The following is a 19624-nucleotide window of genomic DNA, read 5'->3' as shown; positions in this document are numbered from 1 at the left end:
GAAGCGCAATTCTCCTGGTTTCTGTTCTTTCCCTTCCTGGCAAGCACACGATCTCCACCAACAACCTCGAAGTCGCTTCAAAAGCGGAAGCCGATAGAAGGTCGCGGATCGTTCGATCAACAGATTCGATAATCAACGTTACTCCAATCGTGTCCAGTATTGAAAATAAAAATTTAATAGAATCACGCTGTGTCGATGCCAAAGAATCAGATAATCGTTGTTTCGTGATTTCCAGGGGTAATTGAATACACGCTGAACGTGTCGATCTAATCATCGAACATGACACTTGGTTGCAAATAACAAGCATCGAACAACCGATCTCCTGTTGATCAGAAATTAATAGGAAGGTTGACTGATAGATTCTTCTTGACAGAGTTGTCTATTTATCATTCATTTATCTGCTCTGTACATTGGATTGTACGTCGATGTAAGTTCGATAGGAAATGTTTCTTTTACGGTCAACGAAATAAAGAAAGAAAGAAATCATAATAAACTTGGTCTAAACTTTCTACTGTGTGACGAAAAATGCTAAAAAGAAATGTTTAAAGGACTCCGTTGAAAAAGAAAGCGAAGAGTCTATCGGAAACGTCAGTTCGTCCGTGAAGCGACTATACGTATTTGGCGTCGAAAGCAGCAGTCTGTTCAATGTAGCAAGAAAAGATCAAATCTGGAACAATGAGCAATTTTCTCTTCTTGCAACCTGCCTAGCGATTCCAAATACGTTCGTGGTCGAAGCTGGCGGGCTCGTCAGCATTTACGAGCGAGAGAGGTCCCGGGGTAGTTCACAGAAAACTTAGGTGTACCCGGGTAATAAATCGCGGCCGGTGCGTAAGTAAGACAAACGCATAATAAACAACCAGGACAGCGCTCGCGAGCAACGGAATGGCGAAGGTATCCGTCCCCGCTTAGCCGGTGAAGTTTCAAGTGAAAACTCGGATCGATGCGCCGGCAATAACTCAGAGAGCAACCTTTCGCTGCGAGAGCCAAGGAATGCCAACCAACGCTGCGCATCTCGTTTCTAGGAAACGATATATGAGCGTCGTGACATCTGGGAAATATTAGCATCCAAATTTGCGCGGTTGAAACGGGATCCAGATAATTTCGTTCGCGTTTGATGAAGAATTATTGTCCTTCGTTTGAAGTGTATATTTAACCAGGTATTAGCCGAAGAGAACCGTGCAACCAAGCAAACATATAAATTACCGATAAATCGATCATCGTAACAATATTTCCGTAATCGGTTAGACGGATACTAATGTAATTTCAATCCCGAGTACGACAGATCGATGTTTCGGCGAATAATTCAAAATTTATGTTATAAATAAACAAGTAATAAATATAGGGGATGAAATATAGCCGTTGACAGGGGTCTAAGTATATGAATGACACGCGACACCATAGATACATATATGCATATGTAAATGACCAGCATGAAGAGTTAAAGAGTGTCGTCATTAATCAGTAAACACGACGTCAGATGTTATTTCAGATGCTGAACAAAAAGTTCGATAAATATCTTAGAAGAATGTCAAGAGAAGTGTATAAACGTTATGTTATAAAATAATTATATATTCTGACATTTTTCACATTTAAATATTTAATGTATTCTTAAGTAAATTAACTTTGGGGCTAATTTATGTAACGATCCCAACGCGTACTACAATGTATGAAAATGTGCATATATTACATGCAATGTTCCTTGCTTTCAGTATGAGCACAACGTAGAAACCGGTCTACTTAAAACAAGTAAAAGGTTTGCGATAGAATGCCGTACGACTGATTCCTATATGTCGAGACTAGATTACAAAGGGTCAGATCAAAGTGTCGTGTGCAACGCATATGCGACAGTGTTGGCGATAGTTCTAATAATATCAATTGATGAATAGGATGTAAGTTTAGACTTTAAAGACTTGTCCCCTCTAAACGTACAATATACCTAAGTCTTGCGCAGAAACAAATATTACACGCATCTTTCATAATTAATTACGAACTAAATAGGGAGCATATGCGCAGAAGACACAAGCTGGAATGAATCCTACGGTGAAAGATTAGAGAAAATACCTTGTGTCAACTTCGTCATTCTAAACGTAGCTCGCGTTACAGACATAAGGATGGGATTAGGTTCAACACGTATTCTAAAACCAAAGTTAATTCCAAGACTCAAGTTTCTAACTTGAACTTCTTCCTAAAGTTCACGTGGGATAAGGAATCTTTTTGTTTTACGGACAGCGCGACTTTCTTTGTCCCACGGACAGAGCGACCCTCTTTTGTTTCACGGACAACCATTTTGAGAGACACTCATTTCCCAAACGGACGGATAGAGAGCAACATCAGAGATAGACAAGATCACAGAATAATTATTTAAAATATTGAGAATTAACGGAGGAAGATCGACAGCTCAGGACGTTGAAAATCGATTCTCGATTTCCAGGTAAACATTACACAGGATTTGTTATTTATCGTTTATGTAATTTATTGTTATTTATTGTTATAAATCGATATCAATCGTTGTTTACTTCTGTATTTTATTTAATTACTTTCACAATAAATCTCGATTTTTAGACTTCAGAATCGATCCCCTGAATTATCCCGAGATTTACGATCTTACATATATATGGTTATCATATACAAAGTAATATAAGATTCAAACTTCATATAGTTCGAGTGCTAATTATAACAATCGTTACCCTGGTCGTTGCATTTATAAAATCTTTAATTGAAGCGAGTTGATTTAATGGATCTTAGATCAAGTAGTACCTTAAAAATTCAAAAATTTAAATATAATTGCTCGGATTATTATTGGAATCCTGAAAGTAATTTGTCTACCATTTAACAAATAGATAATTATTACACATATGGAAATGCAAAAATATATAAAAATGTATAATAATATGTAAGGGTATATAAAATATGCGAAGTAGAGCGCTCATTGTAATACCTATATTTTATATAGGAAGAATGGAACGAATCGCCATTAATTATTATTTATAAAAATGTTAGTACTCGCAAATAGTTGCAATCTATATACGAGGAACAATAGTATTTTTAAAAATAGCACAAAACTTTGCTATCCACGCGAAGATGAAGAAACGAAATGATACACAGACCAAGTCGTTCAAGCGATTTCACACTTTCCGATAAATCAAACGATCATTTTGCCTGATAGGAACGTGAAAACCAAGCCTACCACAAAAATATAAATCTTCTCGTATCTCCTAATAGCGTTAACCCTCGGCACGTTTAATTTCGCGTGCTGTCACCCGCTAATGGATTCACTCTAAACTTCTACAGAGATTTCATGGAATCTCGCTAGAGAACATTACGAAGTTTGTCCATTGGTAAAAGGGAAAAACGGGAAGCCACTTCATAGTGACAGCATTATGAATCTCGTACTTTTGTGCACAGACTCGTTGCTTGTAAAATTACGCAGCCCCAAAATTACGAGATTGTTATAGAAGGGCACCGAATAAGCTACCAATCCATCATCCTTTGCTCGAAGAGCTTTGCGTTAGACGAAACTCTCACTCTCTCCTTTACATTTTCTCTCCTCATCTCTGTTTCCCCTTTCGTTAACTCATTTTTGTTTTCTTGCGTGCGTCTCATACCCGACGCTGTTCCTTTTGCTAACACGTTGCAGTTTTCCCCTTATTTCACGTGCAACGCCAGAAAGAATTCGAGATTTACAACATGGCCTAATACACTCGCAACGAGAGGACGGCTATACGTCATCCAAAGCCAGCCGGAATTTATCGTATAGCCGAGTTAGTGCGAACCAAGTACCACCACCGTCGACTACATGCCTTACGCCAAATCTAAACACCCGGATATAGTCTGATGAATTATGACACCTTCGCTCTATCAACGATGTGCTCTTGCTTCTTGTACATCTTTGTAGCAAACATTAATGAATAAATCTTGCGAATGGCTGGCCTCTTAACAGCGCGTTCGAAAAGGAGGATCGTACATACAGAGAAATCACATATCAATTTCATTACTGGCACAGTGAGATATTCTGAGAAGTATAATTTATTAATGGTATTGCCGAAGGAAAGCTCGTGGGCTGATAAATTATTTCCCAATACTGATCAGAAGAGAAATCGTAGAAACGTAGTGGTAGTCACGTAGTAATAACGATCACATAAATTTCAGAATGACGATCAATGGCTACTGATTGACCCTACAATATACGCCATCCAAGAAGTAATTGGAGTGATACAAGGCAAAATTCCAACACTTGTAAAAATTGAAGACACAGAAATTAATAGTAACCTCTGTTGAAAAGTACACAGTGTACAGTCACCCATTATCTAATAATGCTGCTTAATGTAGAATAGCTCTTAGTTACCGACAAGTGTTGTACGGTATTTTCGAGCCCAAGTCGATTATTCTTTAATAAGATAGAGCAATCCTTATTGAATGCAGTCTTGTGCAATCTTTATTGAGTACGATGTGCGCCAATCATTGATGACAATACATCACTTGATCTCTCTTGTATTTAGCGGCAATCCTTAGTAAGTATAGTCAATAGAAGAATCATAAAATTATATCATTTAAGTTTTATGTATTAAAACATTTCTACGAACGAATTGATAAAAGCTGAAAACGTAGCTAGGAGCTACACGTAGCATACCTTGGTACGGACTTTATCGAGTAAAGTAGAGGACTGCACGCAAACTCAGACGCGAGGATACCAATACCGAAACGCATTTTTTAACAGGACGCATATAGCGTGTCACGGTATTACAGATAAACATCGTAAGAAACGATATGATCGAAAACGATAAACCGATATCTACCAACGTACTTATCACGATGAATCTTATCTTCGCCCTTCATAAGAAATTCATTTGTATTCACAGAAGCCACCCTGACGCGAAGGAAAGAAAACGAAGAAACATCGAATACTATAACGCGACGCACGATGACACACGAGGCGGCTATAATTCGTGGCGACACGCTTACGAAATTCTCTTGAGTTTGGACTGATTACGGGAGGAGTTAAGAAGAAACGCGATACTCGAGGAAATTATGAATTTACAATTCGACCGGTATCTTTCTTCCTGCGATCCGATCGGAGATCGAGAAAAGAAAGGAAAAGAGAAGAAGAGGAAAAAAAGAAAGAAAAAACGGTAGGATCACCGGGCCTCGGGGCCGATCTTATCCCCGGCGTCGTGGCATCGGCTGCCTACGCACGAACGTCCCCGGTGTCTTGACAGACGTCTGAATGTGCATGCGCGCAGCTGCATTTCACGCGAGACACCCACCGGCAATTATGCGCATGGTGAAACGCACGAGGGTGAAAAAGAAATCGCGAAAGCCCATGGCGGGAGCCAGGCCGCGTATAACCGCGCACCAGAAGGCTGCGCGTATACTCTATACGTGGAAAAGACCACGACGACTATTTGTCAACGGTTGAGAGACGGCAGCGGATCTTACCCACGGACTCCTCTTCTCTTCTCTTCTCTTCTCTTCCCTCCGCTTCTCTTCTCTCCTCTTTTCTCTTCTCTTCTCGTGGAACGGAGAAAAAGCGGTGGAAAGAGAGATAGGAGGAGAGAGGACACTTCCCCTTCGCCAGGCCAAGAGAACGGGGCACGTTCTTCTTACGTGGATCGCGGGTACAAATCGTCGCGGTAAGATCAAAAACCAAGCGTACGTTCGCTTTCAGTGCCGTGCCGACAACGAGACGACCAGATAATCCGCCGTATAATTTCGTCACCGAGGAACGTGGCTCGCTATAGCTGAAAACCCCTTTTAGATCCGGTGGAAACATCGATTCCTTGTGTAAATATAACGCCAGAGAAAAATATGAAGTGGTCGATTCGAACAAGATGCTTTTTCAGGAATGACGTTGGTCCGATACAGGTAATACGTATTGTAGGATATAAGAAAGTCGAAATGTACGATTGTATGCCTACTGACAGAGAATTTGATAGTAACGAACAGTTTTGTTCGGTATCGCGTGTTAAATCGAAACGATTACTTCTGATAGACTACGAACAGCTGGGCTTTCAGATTTATGATGTACCAAGAGGAACAACGAGATTGCACAACGGTGCATTTCAGTTCCAAGCTGTTACTACTCGACAGCCAGTTTTATTACGCATCTGGTTGATGAAATAATAGAGTCGAGGTTTAATACGGCCGTCTGGTATTTAAATATGGACCGATCGTGACTATTGGTAACCGCATGAGCGTGAACGAGAACCATCGATATACGTTGCTCCATACTACGCGAAGAAATATAAAAACGCAGGGTTGTCCGGCCTCCTTCGAACATTGTGCGTTCGCGAGCGCAGCCGCAATTCGAATGCCATGCATTTTCTCTCTCTCCTGTTCGCGCTAGTCTCGCGTGCTGCTCTAGTGGGAAGCAATTTTTCTAGAGGCGGGCTAAAATAACCGTTCTCTCCGCGTAGGTACGAGGTTGACGCGGTATCAGCCTTGCAAGGCTGCTTCTGACAAGGCGACCTCGTTCGAAGTCAGATAGTAAACTCGTTGTAACGTGACATTCTCGAGCGTGCATTCAACGAATCGCCAGTGTCCAGACAAGCCACGTGAGATATTTTGCTCTTATTTTTTATCGAATATCGAGTATGGAATCGGTCGGGCATTACCCGTAATCATTCAGAGGTCTGTGAAACACACAGCCGGTCGAACGATATACGTGAATACGGTTCTCTGTATGATTTTGATCTGCCATAATACTAGCGCGGCTCTATTGACGGTAAATGCAATACAGCTGTCTTCGTATTTCAATTGCGTATAGCTCGGCTTTGAATCCACCGGGCTGATACGGATAATCGAGACTGCACGTATGCATCGATAAACGATGGAATTTCTTTCTTTTATTTCGCTTTTTTCTCTCGCAAAAGAAATATTAAACAGGAAACGATAGCACGGTTTGATCGATGTCTTAAAATATTCCATCTTATTACATCACGGACTAAGAAACTGGTACGGGCAAGACGAATGTTTGTTTCTCGGATTGTTCGCTGGGAGACATTCCCGTCTGCCGTTAACGTTTGAAACGAAAGATATAGAAATATGCAACGAACGCGATACTTGAGCGTGTTTTACGATAAGTTTACTGGTTTCGTGCGTTACGAGCGAGTGAAACTGTAACGAAATAACGAAATTTCTTCTCTAGATATTATCGGTTTTTAGCTTTGAAACTTCGAGTTGAGAAATTGAAGGAGAAACACGCGTGAAGATGAAAAATTTCGCAAGTCGTATATATGGCCTGTAACGTAACACGCTCTATGGTATTTCCCATCGCAATTATATCCTTTCCGTAACTGCAATTACACCAGCTGCTTATTTCGCGTAGCACTTTTTTCGGGTATATGCCAGTATCCTTTATAGTTGCTAAGGTATCATTCACACCGTAAACACAACTTAATTCTACACACTACACTTCGGGATTCAGGGACAGATGTACGTATTTACCGTCCGTCACGATCGCAATTTCCATCACCATCTCCATCATCATCATCTTCATCATCATCATCATAATCATCATCATCCAGATCGGACCTCCCGGCAATACACGTATCTCTGTTGAGGAATCTAAAAACGAGTCATGCGAACGTATGTAATACCAAGAATCGAATGTAATTGGGGGAGGAAACGCGAGGCCCCGGTCGCGCAATGCTCATGGCAACGAGACCTTATGCATTATTGTTCGCGTTAAACGTATCTGTAATTTCTTGGAATTACATTTACCAAAGTTACGTGTATCGTATACGGCACTCTACTTAACAAACATCTGCTCTGGACTCGAAAAAATCAGACATCGGACTCCCCTTTCTCTCGTACGCACACATCCGCCAACGTTGATTATGCATAATTATTTGTTGCATTTTGAAATCAACTTCTCGCTCGTTTCCATATACGTATAATTCAATACGAAGAATTCTGGCGTGTACGCTCGTTTCGTTTTTTCATGTAATCTGATAGAAAAACATTTTATTTAATCCTAATTAAAATTGAAAATAGGAAAATCAAGTTGGATTTTCTACCCTTTTTATATTCAATTTCTTCTATCGTCTAAGCGCTACGTTGAAACATTAAAAAATATATAAAATGCATAAACTTGCGTTTACGATGTTTTGATTAGATTTGTTTTAATTTTAGATTTAGATAAATAGAATAATTTTAATAGCAAAACATGGATGAATGGATAATCCAGATACGCGTCCGAAGGAAAGCCGATTGTTCGCCGTAACGAGCGAAAGTTGCATAACCCATGGAAACTATAGTCAACAGGCACTCCCCCATTATGAAATTCCAGCTTAATAGGCTTCCGGCTAAGCGTGCGTGCCTGATCGGACCAGGCGGCCTAAATTCCATCCGATCCTGCTCTAATTGTCATTCAAGTTACCGCGGCAAAGTTTTCTTTCCAGTCAAGTTTTTCAACCGTGATCTCGCAACGAGACAGACAGCCTAAGTACGGCCGCGTACCCGCTAAATTCCAACGAAACCGGACCATGAAGTGCAACGAACAAACTCGACCTTTGTCACAACTTTGCCATTCTGAATGTCCAACGATGCGTAGACATTCTACGACGCGCGTGTAATGCTCTACCCATTCGTATGCCAATCGTAGAATCAATTAGAAGCAACGCTCGAACATCTCGCCTTCCTAACATCGCCGAAGCTATTCAAGTCTAGCCGAGTGTTTAGACAAAAGATTTATTTGTTCGCGCGCACACGCACGCGTATCGCGATAAGATCATAGCGGCACATGAGTAGAAGACAATTCAAATCATGTTGTTTTGCCTCGGAGTATCAAGATCGTTAGAATTTAATCTTGAAGTTAAGATTAATAATCTTTGGAAGACACAATGTTTGTGTTGAAATAATATTCAGTGATGTTTATTAAACATAACTACAGAACCTGACGTATATAAGCGAGTGATATAATTAACAACGTATACAAGAATTGTTGATTGTTGGCCAGTTACTCTCAGACTAGACTTGGGTAGTGACCCATGATCCCTTAAATACTTTGAGCCCCACTCTCTATACAATAACGAGTATGACCCGTGTAAGTGTCCTGTTCAAATGCCTGTGTGGGTGCCTGTGTAAGGGTATTATGCCTATGCGTGAAATATCGTTGTATTCCAATAAATGTAATAATAAATAATCTCCGGGCAAAAGAATGTCGCTGCTACGTGCAACAAAGACGAATTTGAATTTTTCGACTCTCCCCCGCCCAGTATAAATAAACGGAAGTGATCGCGAGCGAATCGGTATCTACGAATTATCTACGAGTTATCAGCCAGCAATCATACAATGTCTTAGCGAATATGTTTGTACAAGCGTCTCTCGACAATATTTATATTTATTAATTTATTTATTCTTTAAAATATATTTAACAAGTTGGAACAGCAAGTTCTCGTTATTCTATATTACAATCCTCTACAAGTCCTCCACAGATCTCTCGCCCTCAATCATATCGTGCAATCGCAATTAACCGCGAGTTCGCACGTAACTACCACCGAGAAACGTTCCAAGATCCCACGTACGGATCGATCCGTGTGTGCGAGCTCTCGTTCGAGAACCGATCGGGAACATTTCCAGGCAACCACGTAGCCGCCTTGGTGTTACGCGGCTAACGATCAATTAGGAGGCAACCACGACGAATCAATCGACGGGGAAGAAGCAACGAGCGACCACGACGGAGAAGGGAGGAGTAGGAGGATCGAGATCCCTAGGAACCGATCCCCTTGCGAGGTCGATGCTACTAATTCCTCGGGGTCGAGTCGTGCCGCGACCATGCTCGCGATTGGTCCACGTCGGTGGCGGCCCCTTTTGTTCTTTTCACCAAGAACCGGCGATATGTGTAGAGCAACCTGACGACGATCGTGATATGCCAACTGGCGCCCACGCTCCTGCGACTTGAGACACGTTCCTGTGCTACCTTCTCGGCCCTGACCTGCCATCACCTCGTGCACCACTCTTTAAACCAACACCCTTTTATTTCTTCGCGCCGATTACACCGGACCTGCTGCACCTGGGGTATAGGTGTTTCTATTGCCCCGACCTATTGCCCTTCCATTCCTCAAAATATACTTGTACGCTTTCATTCACCGGCATTAATGATGATGGATCGACCGCACCATGGAATCAGATAGTAACCGCTATGGGAAATAATTGGATCGCGATAAGCCATCAGATAGGGATACCACGATCGTATGCTGATCGAATCCACGGTGAATTCATTTCTATTCGTAAATGAGCGATAACTTCCTCGAAACTCGACATCGCGTACCGCGTTGTATCGTGGAAGACGACTGGATAAAAGGGATCTCTAGTGGCCGTGAAATTAGTAGCTCGGAATGATGGAAAGAAATTGAAATAGAATCTGTAGCTAATAGAAGCCAACTTTGAAAATTAAGATACCAAGAGAAGATATTAAGATAACGGCCTACTGAAATAATACCTCTCGTAAATCTACGACGAGAATTATTCGATAACACACGCTGATAACTACACATAGAATTATCCTTTACCCTGTTAAGAGATGTACATTTTTGACCTACGATTCTAACATGCAAACCTATATTGGGGCGTCGTAGAAAACAATGGAAAAACGAAAAATTATACCTAATACCTATTCTACTTTGGCAGTGGTCGATGACGATATACAATGCGCGTAATGACAATAGGAAAAAAGAGTCTCGATGGCTGACGATTGCGTTCACCATCCACTAGGATTTCTCCCACCTCGAGCAACCTCTGTCCTCCTACTCTGGCGGCGCGGCGATAGTTGGGCCACCTCTTCCTGGAAAGTGTACCATCGTCGACCATTGGATGCCATAGAAATCAAGGCTACCAATTGGACGACACCAGTCTCTCTAGCGTTCACCTAGGAATCCCGCGACCTCACGGAACAAATTCACCGCGCGGTACACGCGATGCACGTGCAGATGTAGCCTGATGCAGTCACGATGCGTTATCGACTCGGATCTGCGACGTCACGCCTTCAGGTTGCACGAAGCGTTTATGTTAATTGCACGCGACCTTCGTTGAAACCGATAGCTTCTCGCGTCAGCTGTAAAAATGTTCGACGTTCGCTTTCGCAACAACCACGGACGTAAAAATTGGATAAGATCGACGAGCAAAGCGTGCAAAAGAGAATCGACGAAAGGGATTTCAATTAGCAGCTGCGTTTATTGTTATTCGAAAAGCGCGATATAATGAAATTTAATTCACCGGGTTTATGTACAGGGGTATGTAAGAAGGACGGATGGCAGACACGATGGAATTAATTCGATTTTTTTCAATGTGTAAGCTTTGTATATCTAGGGACTTTGTTATTTAAAATATTTCGATATACATGAAAATATCTACTGTTTTTAATCGAAGACAATAAATTTATTTAAAGCATAGTATTTCTTCAATTTTTGTATAAAACAATTCGAACAAGTCGATTATTGTGAAATTTTTCAATAATTTAGATAATAACGATGATACACGAATCGTTAAAAATGATAAAAAGTAATCTACGTGTTGGTTTACGGTCAAGTGAAAATTAACCGACTATATAAAAACTTTTATCGCGAAATTCACAACTTTGTGATTTAATTACGTACCTAGGCACGTACTCCTTCTGCGATATAATTACAGATACATTCACAAAAATTACGGAAAATGTAGCGATGAATATTTTGTTTAAAGTAATCGAAATGTATCGAATAGAAATTAAATTAATTAATGCTCGCGTATCTTTTCGCTATTATGAAAAAAGATAGAAACTTTGAAAGATGGTTTTTTGTATGAAATCCTCGATCGAGTTATCATAGTTCGATACATCATAGATTTATACGAAAATGAAGTCATAGAATTTTACTAACTTAACAAAGAAGAGATCGAACTCCCTTTCTTCAAACATACATTTACGAATCTTTATGAAGAAATTTATAAGCGCGCTAAAGTTTGGAAAGCACTATGGAAAACACTAGAAAATGAAAGTTCCTAACTAATCGTAATATCATGTAAGAATGACTGAAAAGTCTACATTAACGGATAGGAAGCACGATACGACCGATTTTCACATTCTTCGAGGGAAGAAAAGTTGAAATTCCACGCGAGTAAAAATACTTGCGCGATAAATATTCGAGCAACAATCGGAAGAAAAGGGTGGAAAATTTAATTAGAACCAATTTCACGCGTGAATTTGAACGTTTCCGTAAAGAATTATTCGCATAACAGACGCAATTTGTAATTAATGCAGCGGTCAACGTTTCGTTGAGGAGTTCGACAAAGACAGTCGTTCGAACTTCGAAGCGTAGAGCAATTTGTGCTCTACAACCCGTGAACTTTCCTCCAGCTCGCGTTTCTAATGTGTTGATAAACGTTCTCGGTGAAAAAAGGCAGGAAATATAAGCCTCGCTTGCATTACCGGGAACAAGTTATGCGATTAAGACACCGAGTGAAAATCTCGACGTGCTTCTACCATACCGGTATTCAAAGAACCGAGACGCGGGGTCTCTCAGTCACGGCAGGTATTTACTCCTATGTACTAGGTATGGGGACACATTAGGTCGATCGCGTATTCCGTGACATCGGTGCTGTTTTTCCAGAAATTCGAGGAATGCTTGAGATCTCTGTGGTCGTGGTACCGGACGTAAAAGAACAGAAAGGTCCCAATTACGTAAGCGTTTTCGTGCGAATCACATTCCGCGAATTCCAAAGGAGTATCGTTATCTGAAGATAGCCTGGAATCTCTCTAAGAGAGGTTTGATAGCGTTTGTTCAGAGAAAATCTTGCGTGTTGTAACGCGTGCGATCGAAGAAAACGATTACGCGTAATAGCCCAAACAAGTTAAATTAAACTTTCCCCGGTAGAACGAAAAACGCTCGGTGTTCTGTAAATTAGCGTAATTTGTTAGCTAGATGCTACGCATGCTTTTCATTATCGACATCGAACAACGAAAGCAACTGGCTGGGTGATCGAACTACGGTAAGCAGACGCGAAGTAGCGTAGGTCACGTTGCCCAGGATGGAACACAGGGAGGGAACTTCCTTAGTTAGAACAACTTCGCATAAGTAGGTGATTCTTGCATCTGCAGAACTACAAAACGTGAAATATGGAACGAAAGAACACACGCCGCGGAACGATAGGGGAGGGGCGTGCAAAGAAACCGAGTTTACGAGATGATTGTCCTAGGGACCCTATTCATTCGACACGGAATCTCCAAGCGGATCTCTATTGTAGATTATTGCGCCATTGTCCATTGTCGCGATCCCCCCACAACCAAGCTTCTTGAGCCTTTCCTTGACGACAACGAAAAAGAGAGTCACCGGCGAATCAAGGCGAATGGAAAACGAAAACACGTGGAGGTTGAGAAAAATTTCTTTCTACCATCGAAGATGTGTAAATCTCATTTTACCAAATAACTAGATAACCAGATAACAATATACGATATACAATTTAAATTCCACTCTTTAATCCGAACAATGAAAATTGCGTTTGATCGAAGAATAATTTAAATAATACTCTCGTGCTACAAAGTCAAAATAGAAATAGATGTCCAATGTACAGCCAAATTCATCGAGTCTGCGGCGAGCTAGCGATTCCAGTAATTAGCCTGACGTAAAAGCCACGTAATTCCAAATCCAAGCACGAGCATTCTCATCGGAATCCACGCGTCGAAGAATGCCAGTCCCCAATGCGTTGTTTCGATTAAAAAATGTCCATCCTATTTTATCTTAATAATGGTATCGTGTTGTGATAATCCCCTATCAAAGGAAAATCAGTTGTTACGCGTATCCAGTAATGTAAGTCATTGAAAAAAAAGAAAATACATTCAGAACATCGAAAAAGTTAGAAAATCGTGCATCCTGTGGATTGTCAATGCAAATCGATCCGCTTTCGATCGACACCTGCGCGTGGGTACGCGCGATTACATATGTATAACTTCGACGAAAAGCGGTCGATGCCGTCGTATTTTAGATTTTATCAAGAAGATATTCTACCCACGGTATCCTGATCATACGAGGAGGCAATTATTAGTAACTGGCAAATTATTGTATCCGTCGTAATTCACTTTAATGGTTACACGTACAGTTAATGACCCAAGACGCTACTACACGTTTTACGCGTTTAAAGTCTAATCAAGGGTGAACTTTTCTTGTTTCATATAAAACGATCAGATATAAACTTTTCCTCTCTGCTAGCTTGTGCTCGACAGTTCTCCCCGCCAACTCGATCAAATGTAAAAATACAAATTGTCCCAGAGAAGTATATATATGTATATATATGTATGTACGTTCGAATGTAAAAATTAAGAAGATTACCATTTGCACGTGGCAAGTCTAGAGTATATATATACGTTAAAATATGAAAATATTTCATTTTGTTTATACACCGGACTATAAATCGAGAATACGACCAAGATACTCATCGCTCGGAGATAACCAGAATGAGAAGACTAGAAATAATTCTGCGGTCGGTTTAATTGTATGTACCCGATTCCTCGAATCGTTAAGCGTCTGACAAGTATTTAAAACGTTACAATTGCGAACGTCTCTTCCAATCTAGGTGCATAGCTAGCTAGAATTCCAGATAGTCACAGGGGGCAATGGAATCGACGTAATCAAAATATTCATCGGATAAGGAATGAATGGAAGCACACGGAGAGCACGAAGAAGTCTTGACAACGGCATAATTCGCGTGCTTCACTCACGGTACACGGACATATATCCACGGTAATTCGAGAAACATAACTCAAGTCCCAGCGGAGCGCTACATCACGGCCACCAGTTTCTTGGCAGATATCGCCACGGCGCACCGTGTCGGCTTCCCTTTGCTACTTTACCTGCCTTTTTCCTTTTACCACTCCTCGGTCAGCCCCGCGCTCACCCTCGTGTCTTGTCAACCAAGTTTTACCCCTTCCATCGTGGATTAACCGACTGTGACGACTTTTCATCGCGACGCGTGTCTACCACCTTCCGCGAACCATGTAAACCGATATTCAAGACTTTCGCGGTGTTCACCAGAATTGATTCAAGTCGATACTTATTTTCGCGACGAGATCATAGGTGTATGGATAAAGAATCGATATATCAGATTTTGCGGGATCATTGCTTGAAAATTTGATTACATCAGGATATCGTGTGCAGGATATAAGAAACACAGCCTTTTATAACATTTATTACAAGTTTAATGTATCTAGGAAGCGGATGGAAATATATTTTTATTTATGTGAATCTGTGAAAGTAATATTTCGATTTCTCTTCCGGAGAAATGTATCGATCGATGTAAGTAATACAACAAAATTATATTCGACCACTTACATACGATGAAATTAGAATTTAAAAAGAAATGGACAGTAATTAAAAAGGAGAAATTAAAAAAAGACGGTATTGAAAATACCGACTAATTTACCAAAATTCGTGTCAAGTATTTCGAAATTTATTAAATACTTATCGAAGTTGATGAGTAATACTATGTACAATACTCTTTTGAGCGTCATATTCGTAAAAGGTCAGTGATCATGATTTAAATCAAGATATATCACGTAGGAGCTGACAAGCCCGTTACCATTGATTTAGATGGTCGTGTTAGTCGTAGTAATTTAAAACGAAATTACCCAGCTAATTGAACGTATCGCGTTATGGTCAGAATATAATTACACCGTGATCAAGTTATAAAATACGATGTTACGTCTTTATAGATGTAACATACGAGTTTAAATATCTGCATTAGACCTCATGTTCATAACAGAGAAGCAATCATTCATATCGTTGAATAACGCGCGCACAAAGAACCACGACAGAACAATAAAACCACTATATACATACTTCATGAATCATTCTCAAACCTTATAGTATTTTATGTGCATTACCGTCCTGTTATGTCTTTCGTCGCTGCGTCACACCCTTGTTTCATTGAACATGTTTCAGTTAATAATTATGTAACTTTTGTCATAAAAATAATCAAATCTAATACTTGCCCGATATTGCAACAATATTGCCGTAATGAATATCTGCGATAATTAATCGAGCATGAAAAATGTTAAAACAACTTTCTCTAAAACGACGATATATATATAATTTAAATGTAATACGAAATCGTTTAATATACATCTCAAATTTTATCGTTTTCATTCATAGCATTTTGACGCTAACTACTGACTATTACTAACCTAACCTAGCTTTGTATAGAAACAGCTTTTGTATTTTAAAGAAATTTTAAAGAAATTATTTCCTTGAAAACTCAACCAAAGAATACTAATATACAAGACTAGCGTGATTCGTTCAGTAAGCACGATATCTCAGTCAAAATGAAATTTTTCACATTCATTGTTTTCTATCACCGGTAACAGATTCATTTTACATACTTGTACAGTGTTGATTATAATGTTTTAATTAATTATACCATTTTACTATTCGACAACAAGTTATCACGTAAACTGAGATCACGCAACGGCGATAATAAGATGCAACGTTTGGTAACAAAACTGGTACCACCTGTCGACAATTTTCTGATGCTTGTCTCAGTACGAGAGGACACATGTAATATTATGCTACAGCTATCCTAAATGTATACGAAGTGGCATGTTCATATATGTTAATCGGCACAAGAGCAGGCACTTAACCCTCGCTCGCTTTTACGAAGTGAAAAATAATTCTCGGTCCAAACGATGAGCGCATCGTGAATGTCTGTTTTATCTGGAACTTAATCTCTGCGCAATGTACGAATGGCTTCGCATGTTATCCTAAACGCATCAGACGACACGTGCACAATGTAATTAAAAAATCAAACTGGCACGCCTTCAGAAAATATAATTTACGATTCGTCATGGGTCTATAGTTATTCTTATTTTACATGTTGTAAAATAAAAATATCGTGTTAAATTATCGAAACGTCTCACTTTCTCCTTTTCAGTTCCATTTTTCTTTATTAACCGTCCATAGGCAAACTAGGTAATTTATATTATTATCTAAGCCTACTTTTGTTTCATTATTCTAAGTTTTCGATAAACCTGAAAAGATTCTCGAACAATTATCAATATCTTCGCAATCAAATGTTAAAAAGATATTTGCAAATAAGAACAGAGTTTTTATAAAGAATAGAAATCCAAGGATGAAATTTTGCCTGGCTCGTCAACGATGCAATTTTCCTATGGAGGGTTAGTAATTTTATTAGAAGTTTTCATATCTTTATCGTTTATAATTATAAATACCATATATTTTTAAAGGCTGTCCACAAGTTTCATATTTCAATATCCGAAAATGCTTATTTTCTACTAGCATGTGATATAATGTATAGATATCAATAAAAATATGCATTAAATGATCATTGCACATATATTGCTTGCACTCGTGTGTTTACACAATGTAGAAATGCAAAGTAATGATTAACATCCATTATAGCATCGAAGTTTCTTATGGTGCGTTTACAACCACGATTCAGTTTGACACGCAATAAAAATAAAATAATGCGATGAGAACTTACCTTATTGATCCGTTGTCCTTATGCTTGCCGATGAAGAAGGTTATCACGCCATCGACCATTTGATTCGCCCACGGTGGTTTGACCCAGATCAGGTGCTTAAAGTGACCGGCATATGCAGCAGGCAACATCCAATTTTCGATGCTAATTTCACTATTGGTAAAGATATATACTTTAGTATCTCATAAATGGTTAAAATTTAGAAATAAAAAAATAATTTTTTTAATGTAAAAATTAATTTCAAGAATGATTTTACGAACCTATTTTTTCAAAAATTATTGAAATTGAAAATCCCTCCTACGTACAGATTTTTTTTAATATAGCGTCCTACTCGATCTTCTTTTTATATTTAAATTGTTTAACGCGATACGTCGTCCAAAATATTTTTGGATGTATTTGTTTGTATTTGTTTATGGTAAATATTTATAAAAAAGGCCTATCCCTAATTTCGATAATCTTTTAATATATATGTTGTCATCATCCTGAGTAGTGTTATGAAAGTTTTAATTGGGGTCGCTTTATGAAAGAGTTATTATTAAAAAAGAGTTTACTCAAAAGTATATAATTTTCCACGCATTATTTGCATTTAATATAATGTAGTTAACCAGATTCCTTAATTATTTACTTTTCTTACTGGAATCGAGAAAGAACTCGAAAAAAGATGATTGACAATTAATACAGAACATATCGTTATATCCAAATATTTTACATTAATTTCGATTACTGATAACAACGAACGACAACAAAATACAACAAAATTAACAACAAAACCTAATCTAACCCACATCTAATTTTAATTTAATCAGAAATGAGTTTGAGTTAGACTAAATTTTTTTCAGAATGAGGTTATTTTAATTCCACACATTCGATTTACCATTATCATTAAAATCTTCAGGTTGGTGACCTTAAGAACACATTAAAAAATTATCGAAATGAGGGTAGCTCCGCTTTTATGCATATTTACTTTATTTATATATTAAGATATAATACATTAAATGAAAGAAATATGCAAATATTGATAATAAAAAGAATAAAAAATAGGTTCGTTATAATGAATATATAAGAAAGTATATTTAAGAAGTAATTAAATTTTCTTAACAGCTTCTATTCAATAATAAAATAAAGCTTATTATCAATAACAATAAAAAATCTAAAATACCTAAACAATTGATTTTTATCCCATACAGTGTTCGCCAACATCGTTTTCGGTATAAGCATGTCAGGATGCGAATCTAAATGCACGAACGCGTTTCCTTCGAACGGAAGGTGTCTCGACCCCAAACACCGATAAATGAATGGTAGCACCTAATAAAACAATGCAAAATTTCACAAAAAAATTCGAATTTTGTATCATCGTTTAAATTTAACATCGCACGATTTTAATTTCCAACGCCTTTGATCACGTGACCAATTCGTCATTGGTAGTTGAAACGCTTGTAGCGCCTCTGGTGTGCTAACAAGGAAATTTGGACAGAATAAGTTGCGATGTAAACAAACTAGGAAGACGTTGGTCATTCATAAACTCACTTCATTGTGGCTCTCTACCGCATAAATCGGGATCCGTTTGAAGTATTTCCTAGAGAATGACATATTTCTTTCCAAGCACTAAACGTATACGAACGAACGCACGCAATCTACAAAAAAAGATAATTACGAAATATTTAATAATTAACACCATACGACATTCACGAACACGATTAAGAGACTCCTTCACGCGAAAGCACGTGGTAACCGACTGAAGTATATACTAGGCGGGCTGCTCAAACGATTATTTTGCGAATAAAGGACGGACACAACAAGCGCGTACCCCAAATTCTCACGAGACGAGTTTCGTAAGGTGGCTTTTTTCTTCTCGTTCCCCTTGAAGAAACGCCTTAGAAACCTGATCCCTCTAACTCACAATCGCTATATGACATTCGAATAAATAAAATTACTTAATATTTTTTGTACTGTGAACATTACATATTATTAATATTCTTTTGTATAATTTAAGATCAGTAATAATAAATTTAAAGTTTGCAAAAGAAACATAATTTTGTTGAATTACACAAATGTTATTTAAATTAATTTGCCGCGAAGAATGATGAATTATTTTTTATGTAAAGATTATATATTGTAAAAACATTAATTTGTATTAAATGAAAAAAACGCACACGAATACTTT

At 38.7% G+C, this 19624-nt stretch overlaps 1 protein-coding gene across 1 annotated transcript in view; it reads right to left on the bottom strand.

Moving 5' to 3' along the window:
• The window catches only part of LOC132916337 (UPF0489 protein C5orf22 homolog), a 335224-nt gene extending 315640 nt beyond the window's left edge, over nucleotides 1-19584 (bottom strand). Inside the window, exons 1-3 of the mRNA XM_060976250.1 lie at nucleotides 18988-19584; nucleotides 18620-18765; nucleotides 17464-17613 (exon numbers count right to left, since the gene is read on the bottom strand). Of these exons, the coding sequence (XP_060832233.1) occupies nucleotides 17464-17613; nucleotides 18620-18765; nucleotides 18988-19050 (359 nt within the window). The 5' untranslated portion in view covers nucleotides 19051-19584. The remainder of the gene's footprint in view (nucleotides 1-17463; nucleotides 17614-18619; nucleotides 18766-18987) is intronic.
• Nucleotides 19585-19624: the final 40 nt, after the last annotated feature.

This window comes from Bombus pascuorum, chromosome 2, assembly GCF_905332965.1.
Source record: "Bombus pascuorum chromosome 2, iyBomPasc1.1, whole genome shotgun sequence".
Classification (NCBI taxonomy): domain Eukaryota; kingdom Metazoa; phylum Arthropoda; class Insecta; order Hymenoptera; family Apidae; genus Bombus; species Bombus pascuorum.
This window is presented reverse-complemented; position numbering and strand designations above follow the sequence as displayed.